At 42.4% G+C, this 19,520-nt stretch overlaps 1 protein-coding gene across 2 annotated transcripts in view; it reads right to left on the reverse strand.

The window, feature by feature from the left end:
- AFF3 (ALF transcription elongation factor 3) overlaps positions 1-19,520 on the reverse strand; it is a 526,894-nt gene that overhangs the window by 111,751 nt on the left and 395,623 nt on the right. For both annotated transcript variants that reach the window (XM_087426220.1, XM_087426221.1), the window contains one exon: positions 5,285-5,336. In XM_087426220.1, the coding sequence (XP_087282346.1) occupies positions 5,285-5,336 (52 nt within the window). The remainder of the gene's footprint in view (positions 1-5,284; positions 5,337-19,520) is intronic.

A 19,520-nucleotide genomic window follows, 5' to 3' on the forward strand; every position in this document is an offset into this window, starting at 1 on the left:
ATCAAAACAGCATGGTACTAGCACAAAGACAGACACTCAGATAAGTGGAACAGGATTGAAAGCCCAGAAATAAAACCACACATCTATGGACAGTTAATTTTTGACAAAGGAGCCAAGAACATACAATGGAGAAACAAAAGTCTCTTAAATAAATTGTGTTGAGAAAACTGGAGAGCCACATGCAAAAGAATGAAAGTAGACCATTATCTTACACCACACACAAAAATTAACTCGAAATAGATTAAAGACTTGAATGTAAGACCTGAAACCATAAAACTCCTAGAAGAAAATGTAGGCAGTACACTCTTTGACATTGGTGTTAGCAGCATCTTTTCAGATACCATGTATACTCAGGCAAGGGAAACAAAAGAAAAAAGAAACAAATGAGACTACATCAGACTAAAAAGCTTCTGCAAGGCAAAGGAAACCATGAACAAAACAAAAAGACAACCCGCCAACTGGGAGAAGATATTTGCAAATCATATATCTGACAAGGGGTTAATTCCCAAAATACATAAAGAACTTACATAATGCAACAACAACAAAAAATCTGATTAAAAAGTGGGCAGAGAATATGAACAGACATTTTTCCAAAGAAGATATACAGATGGCCAACAGGCACATGAAAAGTTGTTCAACATCACTAATTATTAGGGAAAAGCAAATCGAAACCGGAATGAGTTATCACCTTACAACCATCAGAATGGTTATAATTAACAAGACAAAAAATAACAAATGTTGGAGAGGATGTGGAGAAAAAGGAACTCGCATACACTGCTGGTGGGAGTGCAAACTGGTGCAGCCACTATGGAAAATAGTACAGAGATTTCTCAAAAAATTAAAAATAGAAATACCATATGATCCAACTATCCCATTACTGGGTATTTATCCAAAGAACATGAAATCAACAATACAAAGAGATTTATGCATCCCCATGTCCATTGCAGCATTATTCACAATAGCCAAGATGTGAAAGCAACCTGAGTGCCCATCAACTGATAAATGGATAAAGACGACGTGGTATATATATATACAATGGAATACTACTCTGCCATAAAAAGAGACTAAATCATCCCATTTGCAAGAATACGGATGGACCTTGAGGGTATTATGTTAAGCAAACTAAGTCAGACAGAAAAAGACAAACACTGTACTATTTCATTCATATGTGGAAGATAAAGACATAGATAAGGAGAACAGATTAGTTGTTACCAGAGGGGAAGGAGGTGAGGGTGAGGCAAAAGGGGTAAAGGGGCACATATGTATGGTGACGGATAAAAACTAGACTATTGGTGGTGAGCACGATGCAGTCTATACAGAATCTGATATATAATCATGTACACCTGAAATTACACAATGGTATAAACCAATATGACCTCAATAAACAAAAAAGGTAAAAAAAAAAAAAAATGAAACAGGAGATATTAGTATAGACCCAGACATCAAAAGGACAATAAAGGAATACAAGTCTACACACATAAATATGACAACTTAAATGACACGATGGACTAATTACTTGAAGAAAACATACTACCACAACCTACAATGTAGCCTATCAAAATAATCTGAATAGCCCTTTAACTATTAAGAAAATAGAATTTGTAAGTTTTTAAAATCTCCAGGCCCACATGGTTTCACTGCAGAATTCTGACAAACATTTAAAGAAGTGTTACCATTAATTTTGTACAATCTTTTCAAAAAAAGAGAAGAGTGGGGAACACTTCTCAATTCATTTTATAAGCCAGTATTGCCCTTATATCAAAACTAGACAAAGGCAATACAAAAAAAGAAACCTTCAGAACAATATCCCTCATAAAGATAAAAAGATAAGCATGAGGTGAGGATGTGGAGCAACAGGAATTCTCTTCCTTTGCTTGTGGGAGTGTCAAGTGGTACAACCATTCTGGAAAATGATTTGGGATAATCTACTCAAGTTGAACATGCACATACCCAATGGCCCAGCATTTCTAGTCTTGGGCAGAGACCCAACAGAAATGTTCCCACAGCCTCACCTAAAGACCTGCATGAGAATGTTGACAACAGCACTATGCTAACAGTCCCAAACACCCTTGTGCCCATCAGCAGTAGAATGCGTAAGAAAATTATGGTATATGCACATCATGAAATATGATCCAGCAACGAAAATGAACAAACTTCAATTACCTGCAACAACATGGATGAATCTCACAAACACAGTGCTGAGTGAAAGAAGCCAGAAACAACAGAGTACACACTGTATGAGTCCATTGATATCAAGTTCAAAAACAAGCAAGATTATGGTGTTAGAAAACAGGAGTGATTATTCTCCTGGAGGGTGGTGACTGGAAGGAGACGTAGGAGAACTGAGAGCCTGGTCATGTCTGTATCTTGATCTGGATGCCCGTTACATGGGTGTGTGCAGTTTATATTCATCAGGTTGTATTCTAACTTATGTACTTTTCTCTATGCATGGTGTATTCAATTATAAGTTGACTAAGAAAGCCAAAAAAAAAAAAAAAGGCCTATTGGATCTGGTGACTTGATGCCAATGGGTGAACACAAGTTCTGAGGAAGTGTCAGGCTTTGGGGATCTAACACTAACTCCAGTTTTACAAATGGCGACACTGGAGCAGAGAGTAGTTCAGGGACTGGACCAAGGCTGCAAAGCTATGGGTAGTAGAGCAGGGATTTGAACCCCCTGGGTTGAAGCTGAGCCTGTGCTTACTCACTAAACTAGCCCATCTCTTCACCCTTGAGCGCACAAAAGCAAAGAGGATAAAGGAAACATTAGACAGGAATATTCAAACCCATGAGAGTTTGAGGCTACTTTAGGAAGCGCAAACAGGCGTAGCAACTTGAAGCTCATACGGACATCCATTCATTACAGTGGCTATACAGGCTAGTGACCCATATTCACAAAGACAACCAGTTGTCATGTGAGAAAAGGTTAAGGATTTTGGTATACTGTGTTTATCAGGGCAGGCAAATGTATAATACATTTTTGAAAGATTTTGAGTTAAGGGGCAAACTCTAATTATATCTGAAAAAATCATTTATGTTAAAAGCTTAATTATCTCCAACGCCAGAGAAATGTAGTGTATGCGTGTTGCATGTGTGCACAGGCTCCACTCTTTTGGGGCACAGTCATATTTTGATCTTGGAGAGGAAAAAAATGCTATATCATCAGTCTTTTTTAAAAACATGGGGGGACTGGCCTGGTGGTGCAAGCAGTTAAGTGCGCGCTCTCTGCTCTGGCGGCCTGGGGTTTGCAGGTTCAGATCCCGGGCGCGCACTGACGCACCGCTTGTCAAGCCATGCTGTGGCGGCGTCCCATATAAAGTAGAGGAAGATGGGTACAGATGTTAGCTCAGGGCTGATCTTCCTCAGCAAAAAGAGGAGGATTGGCAATGGATGTTAGCTCAGGGCTGATCTTCCTCACACACACACACAGAAAAAAAAATGGGAATTACGATTTTGTGATTAGGCCAGGGTATAATTATAGGCCAAAGCAAGATAACTTAATACAATTAGTGTTAGAGCAATATTTCAAACTGCCACATACAAAACCACTGTCTGGAGTCTTAATTAAAAGAGAGGATTCCTGTCTAAAAATCATTAATTCTGTCAGTTGCTTTCATTGCAAAAGACAGGAAGGTGTACACACATAGGGACCAAATGCAAGAATAAAGGATCTGACCTGTATATTCACAATACAGCATTATCAATGCCTACAGACTGCACAGAAGTAGCTTATAAAGCAAAAGGACAACCAAAAGTTCTCAATGCCTTAGAGAACGTGTCTAGCACATCCTTGATAACGAATTTCTTTAAATTGAGTTTTCAGTGGAAATAACTGAGGAAACTTCTTTTCAAATTAAGAAAGGCTTGTTGAATGAAACAGTCTGTGCATCTCTTTTCTAATAGAAAGTACACACAATTTACATGTTTGATGTGACTTAATCCACAACATTACTATCTGAATCTCTCACTGGGCAAAAACACCGGAGATGAAATTATTTGCTTATAGTCACACAGACAAGGAACCAAAATTAGGAGTGAAGTTGTTCTCCAGTTCTGCCAAGATTGCTGGGTTATGGATACCTGATTGCCCTGTGTGTACGCCTAGAAACAAATTCATCAGTCTTTTAAAAAACCCGAAGCCTGAGTGGCCCTCCTAGAGCAGGTAACCTTCCTTCACTTGGGGTATTCTCCACTTGCCAATCTAGTTTCCAGATTTGTTGAGTTCTCCCTCATGCCCAGTCCCTTCTTGGGTGCCTCACCTTTTCTCACAAGGTGAGCAAACTCTTCTGTGACCTCACAGCCACATTCTGCTCAGACGCTCTTCCTGGAAATTTCCTTTGACTTTTATTTCACCTCTGCACACTCCCTCGTACATTATTTGCATTTGCATGTCTAGACAGCATCACCTGCACAGCATTCCACAACACCTTCATATAAAATTCACTATTTCAAGACCAACTGAATAGTACAAGTGTCTTGTATTGCATGTAAAAATGACATTAAAAAACCTCTCTGATTTATCTTTATATCTATCACAGTTATCCAAACTTGACAAAATACAATACACGTAATGAGAAAAAGGAAATAGAAGTGTAGGAAAAATCTGTCTTTAGTGTTTTCAAACTTGCTTTAAAATGCAAACATTTCCTGAAATGCAGAAGTGAAAGTGATGAATGGTAAGTGGATATTTTTTCACCTTAAGTGACTCATCAGAAGAGTATTTATAAACCCTGACTGATGTCTCGAGCTGATAAATCAACATCAGAAGAGAACATTTCAAGCACATTTATCATTTAAGGCAAACAGCCTATTCTGAGCATGATTATTTTTTATTCATCATTTTTGCTCACCTCTATGTTTGCCTCTTCTCAATGTTAATAATAGCTGTATAAGACTTCTCAATATTTAATACTACAGCTTTCCTGTTGCATGCTGATGAGGTTAAGATCACACGTTTGATCTCTAGACCAGTTAATTTAAAAAAAAAAAAAAAAAAGGCTCTATTTGACATTGAAGCCTGAACCCAGTCAGCTTTCTTATAAATAGTTGTTGTTGTTTCAATGCAATAAAAAATCACAGAATTACAGTTTTAAGGGAAATTAAGGCCAAGATATTTTAATAGATTGGCCCAATGGCACAGAATCTTGTAATTAGCAGAGGACACCCAGCATCCTAGGGCACCATGATTCAGCATCTGTATGTCTCAGTTAATAGTTAGGACGCTCCACCAGGTCAGCATCATTGTGTCACATTCAAAGAATGGTAACATAAAAGAAAATCTTACCTGTTCGTTCTCTTCTTCATCACTACTTAGCTTAAGGTCATCTTCTAGCATTCTGAAAGAAGGAACAAAGGTACAGATAGTTAGCAAATTCAAAATGATTTAACACCGAAATATCTTTATTAGAGCAATGTTTCAGTAATAAGTCTTTGATTTCTCAATTAAAAAAAATTTTCCTTTTAAACTTACTTTTTCCTCTGATGCACTTAGGAAATAACAGTTAAACTGCCCCCTCGTGAAAATGAGCTCTCACAATAGTCATGGGAAAAGATGGGCTGCTTCAAGAATATGAGGTTTTAAACAAACAGAAACAAATAGGGGCTTTTCCTTGTGAAGTTTTCATTCCACAATTATGGTTCAGTGCTTTCCATGTGACAGGAGCTGTGTGATGTCTCCCTTTCCATTCATGGTAAACAGAATGAGAGAGCCAGGAGAACTGTGCCAAGAGCTACGAAACAATGAACTTGAGTTGTGAGCAACAGTTGCTCAGGTCTTCCACCAGTCAAAGATCTGGAGAAGACATCCGCTTGGAGATCTTACTAGATGTGGAAAACTAAATATGAGGGAATTTTCTGGAAAGATTCAGTGAAGGCAACTCTCCAGCGCGCCCTGAGTCCCTCAGACTCATCACGACAGAGGCAGTGGGGAAGCGTACTTTTGAGTCCATAAAAGTTAAAAGTAAAAAAAAAAAAAGGAACAAAACTTCAAACTCTATTATTTCTGATGATGATAAAACTATATTCTTATCAGCATTGCTGAATTGTTTCTTTGTAGAATAGTAGTTTTCAGATTAATTTATTTCAAAAGAATTCTTACTCAGAAGCATACTCTATAACGTGAGTGAATGCAGAGCTGTTCTGTCAGGGGAGGGGAGAGTCCATTTCTGATGGATCCTGGGGCTTCAGGGATCAGTCTGAAGGCCACTGAGCCCATGTGCTCAAAAGGCCTCATTGTCCTCCTTGAAGTCACCGTCCAAAGACTGTCCCCTAAAATGTGCCTAGTTTTCTTTAAAAGCCAATTGTAGGCCTATCATCAGTATATTGCTCTGAATATTCTTATAAGTAATTTCAGTGACTTTTGGGGTGAACTTGGGGTAAAGATCTGCGACGGCTGGGCGTAGACCCAGTTCTTTCCCAACTGGCTGTGTGTTGGGGGCAAGTCACTTAACTCCCCGGCCCCGGTCCCATTTCCCTCTCTGTAAAATGAAGGGTTAGGCTGGGCAATCTCTAAGGTCCAATCCTACTTTAGATTCCACGAGTCTAGGAAATAAATTTGCCCCCTATTTTGTACAGTGGAAAAACTCTTGTATTTGTTCTAGTGAGCACAACTGAGAAATTTCTAAGCTATTTTTGGTGTACCATTTAAGTGACGACCATTAGGATATCAAATCTGTTTCCTCACAGGCTGTGGCTATTCTACCAGCAGTGAGAAGTATCCTTCTTTTATTATCGAAACCACAAGCAAACACACAAAACATCAGCAGACTGCAGAGCTGCATCCCCAACTGCTCTTTACGTCCGTCTGGCATGTCGTTCATTTCCCTTGACCTAACGAACTCCGACGCTCCGCTTCAAAGAGAAGAGACATTGTGGTGATTTATTAGACCATCGTTTGGGAAGAACCTAGGAAGGGGACTGTGTTTCCTTTGTCCTTGAGTCCCCATTGACTAGCACAGTGATGGCAGAGAGTACAATACCAGTTTGTTGGCTGGGCTGGGGCACCTTCCCCAAGACTATTTTCCTACCAAAAGGCACAAATGCTTTTCTGATGAAAAAAGACCAGAGAAGCAGCACAGTTTCTTGCCTCCATCCCTCACCCCTCTTCTGGGGTAAACTGCCAACCGCGATTTGGTTTAATCTCAAGGACTGCCCTGCAAGCCGGGTGTTCTAAGTGTGGGTGGTCCTGTTGGTGGGTGGTAAGAGGGAAGGGGAAGGACACACACAATCACTATTAACAGCCTCCTTGTTGACAGATGGAAGTCATGTCAAAGGTGGCGGAGAAGTTCCATCTTTATACGGGCAACAGCGCACACAGATTTGAAGGCCACTGTCAACCAGAGCAAGAAACCCAGACATGCCCCAAAGCAAGGGACCTTAGCTTGGCTGCGAACCAGCTGTGTGACTTAGTCACCACATGAGGCTGGCACTGTCGAAAGTAGCCACAACAGTAACAACAGTGTGTGAGGTTCTCTTTTAAGGTAGAAAGTACAGCTTGTTTTTGTTGATTTTAAGCACGTGCTCAATGCGTAAACACATAAACACGCGTCTGTTTGCATCTCATGCTGCCTCTCACATCCCCTGATCCTGGGCAAGTCGCACCTCTGGGCCATGGCTTTGTCATTTCTACATTCGTCATTTCTACCTTGTCATCATTTCCTGAAGAAAAGCAGTCAGAGACCCACCTTCCTGTGTGAATAGTAATTACTCTATCAAGGAATTTGCCTCTCTTCTATTAAAAAAACCAAATTTATTGTGTTTCTGGCTGAGATCTAAAAAAAAGGATCTAATGTAAAAATACCCTGTATTCAAGAGAAGTTAGAATCCAATTAAACTTGAGAATATCTCAGAATATGAGCAAATGGCAATGGAAACACTAAGTCAAACAGCTCATTCACATCCCACAGCAATCCTGGGATGCTGGTAGGACCAAAACACGCAAGCACAGACGTGGAATAGACGGTCACCGCCACCTGTGCCCCAACAGACACATGCTGAGGTGACCGAGGCTCAAGGCCATCCAAGAACACAGCCTGGCCCTTCTGCCTCATTCTGATGGTCACAGCAGAATCCCCGTTACTCAACTTCCAGAGCGCAGTGCTTGTCCGCGTCCCCTGCACTCTTCAAGTCTGGTTTAACATTCAAAAAACACCCCACTGTCAATGCTGGAAATATCACAGTGGCCTCTTAGGGAGCCTGAGGAGGAGCTGAAGTGTATTTGAGGTTATAGCTGAACAACGAAACACAGTTATAGAAGAAAAGAGAAAACCTGTGACACTTTCAAGATCCTAAGAACTGTCAGTTTTTGGCGTGTGGCAAGTGGACTGCAGGCTGTGGCTGCCTCCATCTAAATACACAAATGGCACTGTTGTGGCAGCTGTGCCCCCAATTCTAATCCCACCCACTTGACAATATTTTTATCATTTGCCCATTTCCAAAAGGAATTGGGTTGGCATAGGTATATTAAACAAGAACGAACAACAAACAAATAAAAGTTGTAAGCCAATAGTAAAAGAAAATGCAAATGAAGTGTTGGCTAGGCCACGGGGAGGGGTGGGGGACTTCTGACTCTGCTTTTGACAAAGGCAGGCAAAGACTGATGCTCCGAAGGGCTGAGGAGAGCTTGGGATGGGGCATCTGCACATAAGTGCAGGGCCTGTGCTTGGGCATCACGCTGGCTCGCATGGGCACGCTGCCACAGCCTATACCCCCACAGCTGAACACCTCTGACCTCCAGCTGATGATGTCCATCCGCCCAGAGCCACTCTCCTTTCATGTGCCCTTAGCCTGTCCCCTTCACATCTCCTCAGAGCCCTCCTAGGGACTGAATTCCTGTCAAATAGTAGCAGCTCTCAACGTCAAATGGATGTTCGTACCAGGCCTGCTAAGCACTTTCTAGACACCATCTCACTCAATCCCTACAGCAACTCCTCCAAGCTGGGCACTGCTGGGGCAGCAGGCCATGGTGATCAGAGCACGGACTCTGGAGTCCCTAGCCCTGCCACTCAACTAGCCGAGTGACCTGATGCCTGCCTCCAAGTGTTTTCCAGAGAAATCATTACACAATCCTCAGAAAGTGCTTAGCACAGAACCTGGCATTCAATAAATGCTTGCTTTTATTAATATTCCTCTTTTACCTTTGAGGGTAGTGCCTTAGAGCATTTAAGAAACTTGCATGGGCAAACAATTTGGGAGATGGAGATGTTTCTATAATAAAGTCTTAAAACTAAGCCATTGCTCTACTTTCAGGCCATTTTGAAAAGAAAAGATGATGTTCTCTAGAGGCTGTGGAGGGGGAATGTATTTTAGATTATAACTGCTGCCACGGTTGATTGATGTGACTTTTTTTATTTTTTATTTTTTTTAAAGATTTTATTTATTTTTATTTTTTCCCCCCAAAGCCCCAGCCGATAGTTGTATGTCATAGCTGCACATCCTTCTAGTTGCTGTATGTGGGACTCGGCCTCAGGATGGACGGAGAAGTGGTGCCTCGATGCACACCCGGGATCCGAACCCGGGCCACCAGCATTGCAGTGTGCGCATTGATGTGACTTTAGACTATAGAGGACAGAAAACATGCCCGTCAGCCTGCGTGCACCAGGAGAGCTGCCCTGGGAGCGGGTGGTCAGCCACATGGACCTACTGCCCGATGACAATAGGGACGTTGAAATAAAATAGACAATGAGACCAAACTTTGTGAAGTAAGGCCAAAGAGCAGAGGTGCAGAGAAACCTGGACTTGACACCCCGAGCACCTGAGGAGCTGTGAAACTGCTGTCGGGAGCCCTCCAGTGAGCGCCTAACTGTGATGGCACAGTGGAGTCTGAACCAGAGAACCGAGAACCCAGACACTTAAGGGACTCAAGCAGGATTGTTTTTTAACATGCAATTAGGTGACTGAGATTCTGTCCATTTTTCCCTGGGGAACTGTGTTAGACAATAGTTTCTTAAAATTATTGTCCCAGGAACGTTATAAAATGCCCCCCGAACATATGATGCAAAGGGTCAAAAGGTTTTGAGCCACGAGCTGAACAGTCTTATGCTTTCACGCAGGGAAAGGGGGCCTTGACGAACTGCGTAGAGGAAAGGGTGTGATGGGAATTTGCCTTGGAGAATTGAAGAGCGAACCAAGTATAAACATGTCCCCTTGCAGTTTGCCACGTAGTACCTCAGGTGGACCTCTCTCCGCAAGTGAAAGATGAGTGGAAACACTGCCTCACCATCAACAGTAGAACTGGCATCCAAACTCCCAATCATGTACTCATTCATTTACTCATGTGTTCATTGAGGGGCGGGCGCCTATCGGTGGAGAGCACACAGTCTCCCAGGGCCAGTTCCCCTTACACATTACATTTAAGTCAGCACTGCCATTTTAGTCATTTTAAGCGCCTTAAAATCGTGAAGCTCTGGCATACATAACTAACAGAATCCAATAGCCTCATCTGAAGGTATCTTCAGTAGCTCTCAGAAAGGGAGGAATTCAACACAACCCTTGAAACTTTCACATTTGATTATGGTAACTTCCCGTGTGTATTATTTTTTAATTGAGCAATAGACAAATTTATGTTGTAGCTAGTACTTACATTTTTGAGGTCCAAAATTTCTCAGGAAGCAGAAATAGTAGCCTACCCTTAAGACTGCTGGGCCCACCCCCAGGGTTTCTGATTCAGTGGTTCTGGGGTGGGGCTCCCCAAATTTGCATTTCTACTAAGTCCCCAGGTGATGCGGAGGCTCCTGGCCCAGTGGCCACACTTTGAGAACCACTGGGCTAGGCCATAACCTCCTGCCCACCCAGGTTTCTTATATCTGGAGTCAGCCACTAAAAGCAGAGAGCCTGTGAGATGGTCCCACAAGCTGCCTCTGAGGGCATATTGGGGCTTGTAGTCTGTTGGGGGCCTGGGGCCCTGGCACTCAGACACGCCCCCTCATGTGTATCCTGGGCCCACAGGGTAGGATCACAAAGAGAATCAGGGCCCCTCCTCCCAGCCCCATATCTGTTAAGGAGAAGTGTTGCTCATTCATTCAATCAACTGAGCCTGACTCACTGGAACACCAGTTCCAAAAAGGCTGTGTACCTGCCCCCAAAGAGCACTGGGTTAGTAGGGACAGAGACAAGTAATCCAGTGATTTTTTTATGGTGAGATGAGCACCAGAGCAGAGCACTAGAGGAGGGAGTGCCTGAGCTGGCTTCAAGGTCTAGAGGAGTCAGACGAAGTCAGAGAAGGAGTCCTGCCCTACAGAGGAAGGACGACAGCCCAGCAGAGAGTGCCCGGGAAACGGAGGTAGTTTATTTCCCTCACTCCTATGAGATTCTTTTCTTTTTTGAAAAGCAACACATACACATGGTTCAAAACTCCTCAAATAGAAAAAGGTATCTAGTGAAATGTCTCCCTCCCATCCTTGTCCCTACCCGCTCACTTCCTCCTCTTGTTCCCCAGTCACCACTGCCTGTAGTTTCTTATGTATTATTTCAGTTTCTTTGTGCATTAACACGCAAATATGAATGTAGCACAGCAGACCCATTAGAGTGAGTACATGACATTAAAGAGCAACCATGTAGTGGACAAATATAATATTTACTGGACCCTCATTATCTGGCTGTGGCGGGCAGCTTCTATGATGCACCCAATGGTCCCGCCTGCTGGTATTCACGCCCTTGTAGACTTCCCTCCCTGAGTGTGGCTGGACCTAGTGACTTGCTTCTAGTGATGAGAGTAGGACAAAAATGATGGGATGTCACTTGTGAGATCAGGTGACCTCCACCTGCTGGCATGCACACTCTTTTGCTCTTCTTGTTGGTTTGCTCAGATGAAAAAAGCTGCCATGTTGTGAGCTGCACTATGGAGAAATCCCTGTGGCAAGGAACTGAAGGGGGCCTCTGGCCAACAGCCAAGGAGGAAGTGAAGCTCTCAGCCCAACCACCTGCAAGGAACTGGATCTGCCAACAAGCACACGAGTGAGCTTGGAAGCGGGTCTTTCCCCAGGCAAGCCTTGAGGTGACTGCAGCCCCAGCGGACACCTTGATTGCAGCCTCATGAGAGACCCCTGGCCTGAGGATCCAGCTAAGCCGCACTCAGATTCCTGACCCACAGAAATTGTATGACCATAAACGCTGTCTTAAGCCACTGAGTTTTGGGGTACTTTCTTAGGCACCAATAAGTAATTGATATGCTGGTGGATGGTATTAAATATTTAGTGTGTCTCTTTTCAAGAGCACTCTCAATTGCTTGAGATAAAGCATTAGGAGCCATCATTCAAACTGACCAGCAGAAGCATAACGCTAACAGGTAATTAAAATTTTCTACTAGCCACATTAAAAAAAGTAAAAAGGAACAGGTAAGACTAATTTTAATAATATATTTTATTCTAGCCAACATATCATTTCAACATGATGATATAGATATTTCAGTGCTCAAAAGCTAGCGGCTCCTGTATTGGAGAATGCAGGCTCATACCTTTTGTAGAAGGCGGGGGTTCAAATCTCCAGGTTTTCTGTTTTTTCCACCCCACTCAGCCCTCAGCCCCCTTTTGCCTCCTTCAGATGTCAATCTTCTCTACACTTCCTGCCTCGTGGAGTGCACTGAACAAACCTGTGAAAGCAAAGATCCTGGTAATTTAGAGTGTGGAGGCGCTGAGAGAGGAGAAAGGGAAGGTTCTGGTCAGAATCGATGCAAACGCATACTCCCACTGACTATTCTCAGTGGAGACTGGGATCCCAAAGGTCCTTTTGTGCCAGTCAGATGTGTTAATGACCCATCTTGCTCCTAATTCTGATGATGCTGTTTACTTGTGGCATGGCACTCTACAATGTACTGTAAGCTTCCGCTTCACAGAAGAGCCGGAAGGCAGAAACTAGCACACAGTTGCAGGAGGCCCAGCCCACAGGAGAGGCATGCGCAAGGCAACGTGTTTAGGAACCATGGCCTAGGAAACCAGAAAAGTGGGCAGCCTTGCAAACACATCTTGTAAAACGCTGACCACATGGCAAGGGAGGTCTGTACACTTATTGCTCTGATTTATCTCATCCCTACTTCTCTTGGATGTAGTAAAGACATATCTCACTACAGTTATTTGAAATATCGTAGTTTTTCTTTTTTTTCAGTTGTGTATTTTTTAAAGTGTACTCGTTACTTGGAATTGCATCTAGCTACAGGATCTGAGCAGCCCAGAGGGAACTCTTTGTCTAGGAGAAATGGAGTGCTGGGCCCACTTTCCTTGAACATCCCACGACTCTTTCCTCCCAGGGAGATGTAAGTGCCAGACACAGTTGGTGTGATTGTGAAAATCTGAAAACGCTCCATCTTTTCCATTTAGGGCAATGTAGGCCATGGTTATAAAGTAGCATTCTCTGAACATATTAGACTTTAAAATTGCTTCCTCCTGAAAGAATTACAGGGGAAGAGGGCCATATGTACTCTATCATTTCTACCAAAAAGCAGTTGAGGCTTTAGAAACAGTGCTTTCATAGGGAATGCTTTCTCCTCAAAGGTGGTTTTAAAATTTCTGTTCTTGTTCGTTACAAGGACTTCTAGAAAATTAGTTTCTGAACTTGATGTTCTCAGTATTAGAGGATTCAGTTTCTAAGGCTTAATAAATTCAAGTACAGTGTGTAAAAGACCATGATCCTTTTCCGGGCAGACACCAGAAGAGAGATCAGAGGACCCCGACTCAGAACATAAAGTTTTCTTGGCTACACAGATTCAGTGATGGGCATTTCTTCACGTAAAACTCTTTGAAGAGGAATTTGTACTAACCAGAGGGGAAATGAGATATGTAATTATTTGGCTCAAGCATATGATGTCGAATATTAATTGTCAGTAATTAGTAAGCTGATTGCCTCTTTTGTTTGCTAACTAATGATTTGCTTATTTAATTGATAACTTTTGACAGTAAGAATGCATCGAATTTAGAAAGGTCACACATACAGTAGGTTAAGATTTGTTCTTTGGTTCGCAATAGCAGTTTCTGCATTTTTGTGGTTATTATTATTGACAAGTTGGTTGCTAAGACAGCGTGTAATTAAGAGACTTATTTGAAGAGATAAATTGTTAGGATTAGAAAAGAGAACCAAGCACAATCTCCTAATTAGCAAATGCACACACACACTTTAAGCTACACCAACCCGCCATGTTGCCTGAGTATGGCATACCACAGTGGTTTCTAAACTTTACTGCACATTGGAATCACTTGGGATCTTTAAAAAATGCTGATGCCTGGCTCCCACCCCACCCCCATATTCTGATATAAGAGGTTTCGGGTGTGATCTGGGCATCCAGATTTTTAAAAGCTCCCTAGGTGCTTCTGATTTATAGCCAAGTTTGGGAACCACTATATAACACAGGGAGAACCGGACAGAGTCTGAAGAGCTGAATGTCTTGAATAGCTCTGGACCCTGGATAAAGTCCCAAATTTTGAGTTTTAGTTTGTCCAATTAATAAAATGGGATGATAGCTGAGACTCAAATGAGACAATAAAGGCGAAAGCACACTGGTAAATTGTAAAGCCTCATAGGGGTTTCTCAACAATGAGGTTAGCATTACCTGGGGTGCTAAAATCCTAATTCATGGGCCTCAGCCCCAGAGATTCTGATTTAATTTGTCTTGGATTGGGCTCAGGCATCAATATTTATAACAAGCATCCCAGATGAATCTACTATTCAACCAGGGTTGAAAACCACTGCCTTAATTCCAAGTGAACTATCACCTTCTCATTAAAGCCATCTCCAATCCACATGACAGAATTCTTCAAGTCTTATCTAACTTTGTACAGAACGGGTGCATTGTATTAGGATTGTCTATCAACTCATCTGGCTCTACCTTTCCTCCACCTTCCATTTGAATAAGAATGCTTCAAGGGGAGGGGTGTGTTTCCTCAATGCCCAGGGTAAGGCACACACTCACCATTACTAATAAGTTAAGGAATTATCATTATGCGTTTTAGAATTTTTCAATGGTTGTTTTCAGAAATCATGGGCAGTGCTGGGGCATCTGAGGTCCTTTTCTGGCCTATTCTTCACCCTCTGGGAGGAAATACAGAAGATTACATGAGTTATCCTGCCTTTCAAGCTCTCTAGAGAAGTCCTCAGACTTTCCTTAGACAGAACAGCATCGTATGCTGGGTCATCTGTCTGCTGACATCTCAGCACCATTCCCCCTCTTGAAGCACTGCCCTGGATCCCAGGGGTAGAGGGCTGGGAATTACATTTCCTGGAATTCCTGCCTGCAGCATTTTTGGTTAGATGTCACCAGAGAGGAACCTGAATAGAGTTTGGAAAGTCGAAGATTAACAGAAGCCATTATTGCTCTGGGGCAGTGAAAGCAAGTGCATAAGCTTCAGCAGATGGCAGATGTGAGGTTCTGCCAATGGCTTCCAGGCATCGTTCTGTGAATAACACCTGGAGGTGCCACAGACATCCGAGATTATTGTTAGCAGTTTTCTGCAATTCTGGCATTTACTGATTTCCTGAAGTGATCACTGACTTCCTGGTGGCCTCCTGACTTTAGCTTCCCTAGTCGTCCTGACGGATTCAGAAGCCACTCACGCCCTACGTTAAGTGCCTTTCTACTTGAAATACCTAGAGTGGTTTCTCTTTTCCAGATCAAACTCTGACTGATGTGCATAATAATTAAGAGCATGAGCTCTGATTTGTTGATTCATATCCAAGCTCTGCCACATACTAGCTGTGTGGCCTCGTACAAAGAACTCAAAGTTGCTCTGTCTGTTTCCCTATCTTTAAAATGGACGAATAAGAATGTTTACCTCCTAGGAATGTTGTGGGAATTATATGGGGAAAATGCATAAAACATTTTATACAGTGTCTGATGCATAGGAATTACTCAATAAATATTCAGTATTATCATTGGCATTTTATTACCCATTCCATTTGTGACAATCACCATGCTATAATTTAAGTCCATTTCACATTTTCTAACAGAGAACATAAACTTCTTAATTTATTGACCACTGCCAATGAGCCAGGTACATTCTAGGTGCTAGAGATATAAAGTTGAAAAAGTCTTTGCCTTCAAATGGCTTACTGCTTAGTGGAAGGACAGGCAGAAAGGTAACCCAGTGAAGTGCTCACAAGTGGGAGCATAGATCACCATCTTCTTTCCTTGTCAGATAATCCCGGCCCCTTTTTTCTTTCCTCATAGGTTTTATTCTCCAGTCTTTGAAACGCCTCTGTAGTTCTCTCCCATGTCTACTACAAGTTCTCCAATGTCATTCCCAAAGTGTACAGTCATATGAGGGACACAGTCCTATATAGGCTGCATCAGTGTTAACTGGAGTGGGAGAAGACTCTGTTTTATGTTGGAAGTCAGTAGTTCCTAAGTTTCACAAATTGAAGCTTTCTCCACCTAAGTTCATGTAGTTGCTCCATCCCCGACCAAATCTTGAGGAAAAAAGCCATCTGCCTCTTTGCTCAGGACATCCATAGGTCATTTGACACTCATCACAGAAGTTTAACAATCTTGCCCTATGCTCTGTGGCCCATGATGACCATTCTAGCTTCTGATTGTGGTGTGGACCAGGCTGGAACTGGATTCTGCAGAGATTCAGCCAGCCTTCCACCCCCAAGCTGTCCAGTCCCTGGAACATATGACCTCAGGACTTCCAGCTGCCTGTGAGTAGATGTAGGCTTTTATATTAATCCACTAACCCTCTCTGCCACAAACATAATAAACTGATCGTTTAAATGTAAAGAGGAGAAAAAGACACCTATGTTTCATAATAAAGAAAAAGCATCCTATTAGCCATTCATTGGACTGCTTTTTGATCCTCACACTAAGGCATTTCCATGAATTCAGCTTTAATGCTACCACTTTTATACTACTTTGCATATTATCTCCAATACTTCTAGAATTTTTCATTATAAAACTAATCCAGGTGGTCTGAATATATAAATCAGATAACCTCAATTTTTAAAAAATCTCATATACACCAGGACTAATTCACCACTTTTTTTTTTTAAATGAACCGAGTTGAAAATTAGGCTAAGTATATGAAATGTTCTGAACTCATTTTTCAGGTACATACAACTGGCTTTGGCAAGGGGAAACATGATTACTCAGTCAACGTGCATCTCTATCTAGCAATTAACATCTTTCGGGAGTTGTTCTGCTCATGGTGATACAGAATGTATCAAACAATCCATGCATATGAAACCCTGCCATACCTACTGCAGAGCAGGGTTCCATTTACTGGATTGGAAACAGGGTCACGAGCATCAGTCAAGGTCACTCCTCAAGAAAGCTTCAGCATTTCCTCATGGTTTTAGATCAGGTATATTTTGGGTTTAAGTAAAGAAGAGTAAAAATTGCAGAATCAAGTCGTTCGTTGCCTAACATTTTAAGTATTCATCTATTTGATTTTCAGGTGGCAGAAAGGAATCTCAAGTACAAAGAAAATAATTGATGTGAAAAATTTTAAGTGGGAGCCCATATTTTTGAAATAGAATCTGACTGTAGAATAGTGCTTCCTCTACTTACTGCTTAAGAAAACAATCAGTAATAATCATGATCAATTTAGTTACTCTTCTAGATGTCATGGTGTAAATCCTGCCTAAGTGGGTCTATTCCTTGATGGAGGGCAGGAGGGTAGGGATGAAAAGAGACAGGATCCCAGTGCAATGCAGACTTTCTGATTTTCTAATTTTCGATGGGTCAAGCATCCTGGTCCATAGTTTTTAAAGAAAATGGTAAAAAAGCAATTGATCTTGGGACTAACACTTGAAAGCCCCTACCATTTAGGTGTGCCCCCTTCCACTCCAGGGCTCATGCGTCCATCCAGACTATTCTTTCCTTATGCAGCAACTGGGGCTCTTCTCCATGGTCTGGAATGGGTCTCCTTTACTGCCTTTTCCTGATAAAATGATTCTCCTCGGTGCCCCACACCCTTGGGACTGGTTGTGAGCCAGACACATTGTATGGTGAAAGGAAGGTTGGTCAGACTTGACCACTTCTAACAGGTTCCCAAGCACCTGCAATCTGTCATGACTTCTCACAGTTAAAACGAATGTGTTTCTTAAAAACAGAAAACAAACGAAACCCCCTAAATAATAACAACAATAAAAAAAGATCTTGAAGGGGTGACATTAACGGTAGAAGTTCATAGGTGCAGTGGCAGGCCCTCGGGTGGACCATTCTGCCTTTGTCCAGACTTACTGCATGGTAAATGTAGACAGCAGCAGGCACCAAGAGCCCTGGTAAGGGCCTGGCGGAATCACAGAGATGAGACACTGTCTAACCTACCCTCGGGAGCACTGCCTCTAAAGTGCCCCCTACAACTGGGAGCCCGCTCTTCCTGGAATAACAGCACAGCAGCAGCTTTGATCATCTGCAGTGATATTGATTAGTTAAGTAATATTTCACTGATTGTCTATTGTGTCAGGCACTGTACTAGCCAATGGGGAGTCAATGATGAATAAGAAATGGTCCCTGCTCTCACGGAGCTCCAGGCTGGTAAAGGAGATCAGGCTTACTGAATTTTCTCATCCAGACAACAAACTGTCCCAGGATCTTTCAAAGAGTACTCCTAGATTGCCCAGAGTGCCGTAAGTATGTGACATGAAACTCAGAACAAACAGAAGGTTCTAGGAATGCACCTTTCTATATGGCCAAGAGATGTGTTTCCTACCAGGAATTCGCCCTCAGCTTTGGCAGCATTTTCATCACTGTGACTCATGTAGCCATTTTTAATAGTAAATAGCTAAGTTTACCAAAGTAGGTACTTTGAGGGTATTTACTGACTTGATTTGGCTGGTCTCAGGCCAGGGAAATGCTCCTGTGACGCCAGACTAGAAAAGAAGTGCTCCAGAACAGCAAGGGGCTGACTGTGGTAGAAGTGGTTTCATGAGATTAACTAGGTGGGGAATGGGGGAGATGTGGTAACTTCAAGTCAAGAAGAACAGAGGGAGTGTTCTATGAATTCAGTGAGGACAAACTTCAAGCCACGAGGCCGAGCTCTCAGAACTGCGGGGGAACCCCAGGAAGGGCGGCTCTACTGGCCTGCAGAGTGGAGAGGTGGCAGGTCCTTCCTGAGCGAGGCCCAGCCAACAGTGCATGAAAGCACAGGGCTTCAAGGGAAAACTCAGGCCGGTAACTAGTCAACTGTTGTTATTTTTACATAAACTCTTATATTACAATAGTTTTAGATTTACAGACATGTTACCAAGATAACACAGAGAGTTCTCAGAAGCTCAGTGCCATTTCCGGGGTTGTTAAGACCTTACGTTACTATGATACATTTGTCACAACTAATAAACTGATATTGATACATTATTATTAACTAAAGTCCATACTTCATTCCGATTTCTTTAGTTTTTATCCAGCATTCTTTTTCTGTTGCAGGATCCCAGTCAGGATAGATAGAATGCGAGATTCAGCTCTCATGTATCCTTAGGTTCCTTTTCTTGGCTATGATGGTTTCTCAGGCTTGCCTTGCTTTTGAAGAGCTTGACTGTTTTGAGGAGTGTTGGCAATTTATTTTGTAGAATGTTCCTCAATTTGGGTGTGCTGTTTGATG

Source organism: Ceratotherium simum, chromosome 40 (assembly GCF_057802395.1).
Source record: "Ceratotherium simum simum isolate JZ-2026a chromosome 40, ASM5780239v1, whole genome shotgun sequence".
Lineage (NCBI taxonomy): Eukaryota > Metazoa > Chordata > Mammalia > Perissodactyla > Rhinocerotidae > Ceratotherium > Ceratotherium simum.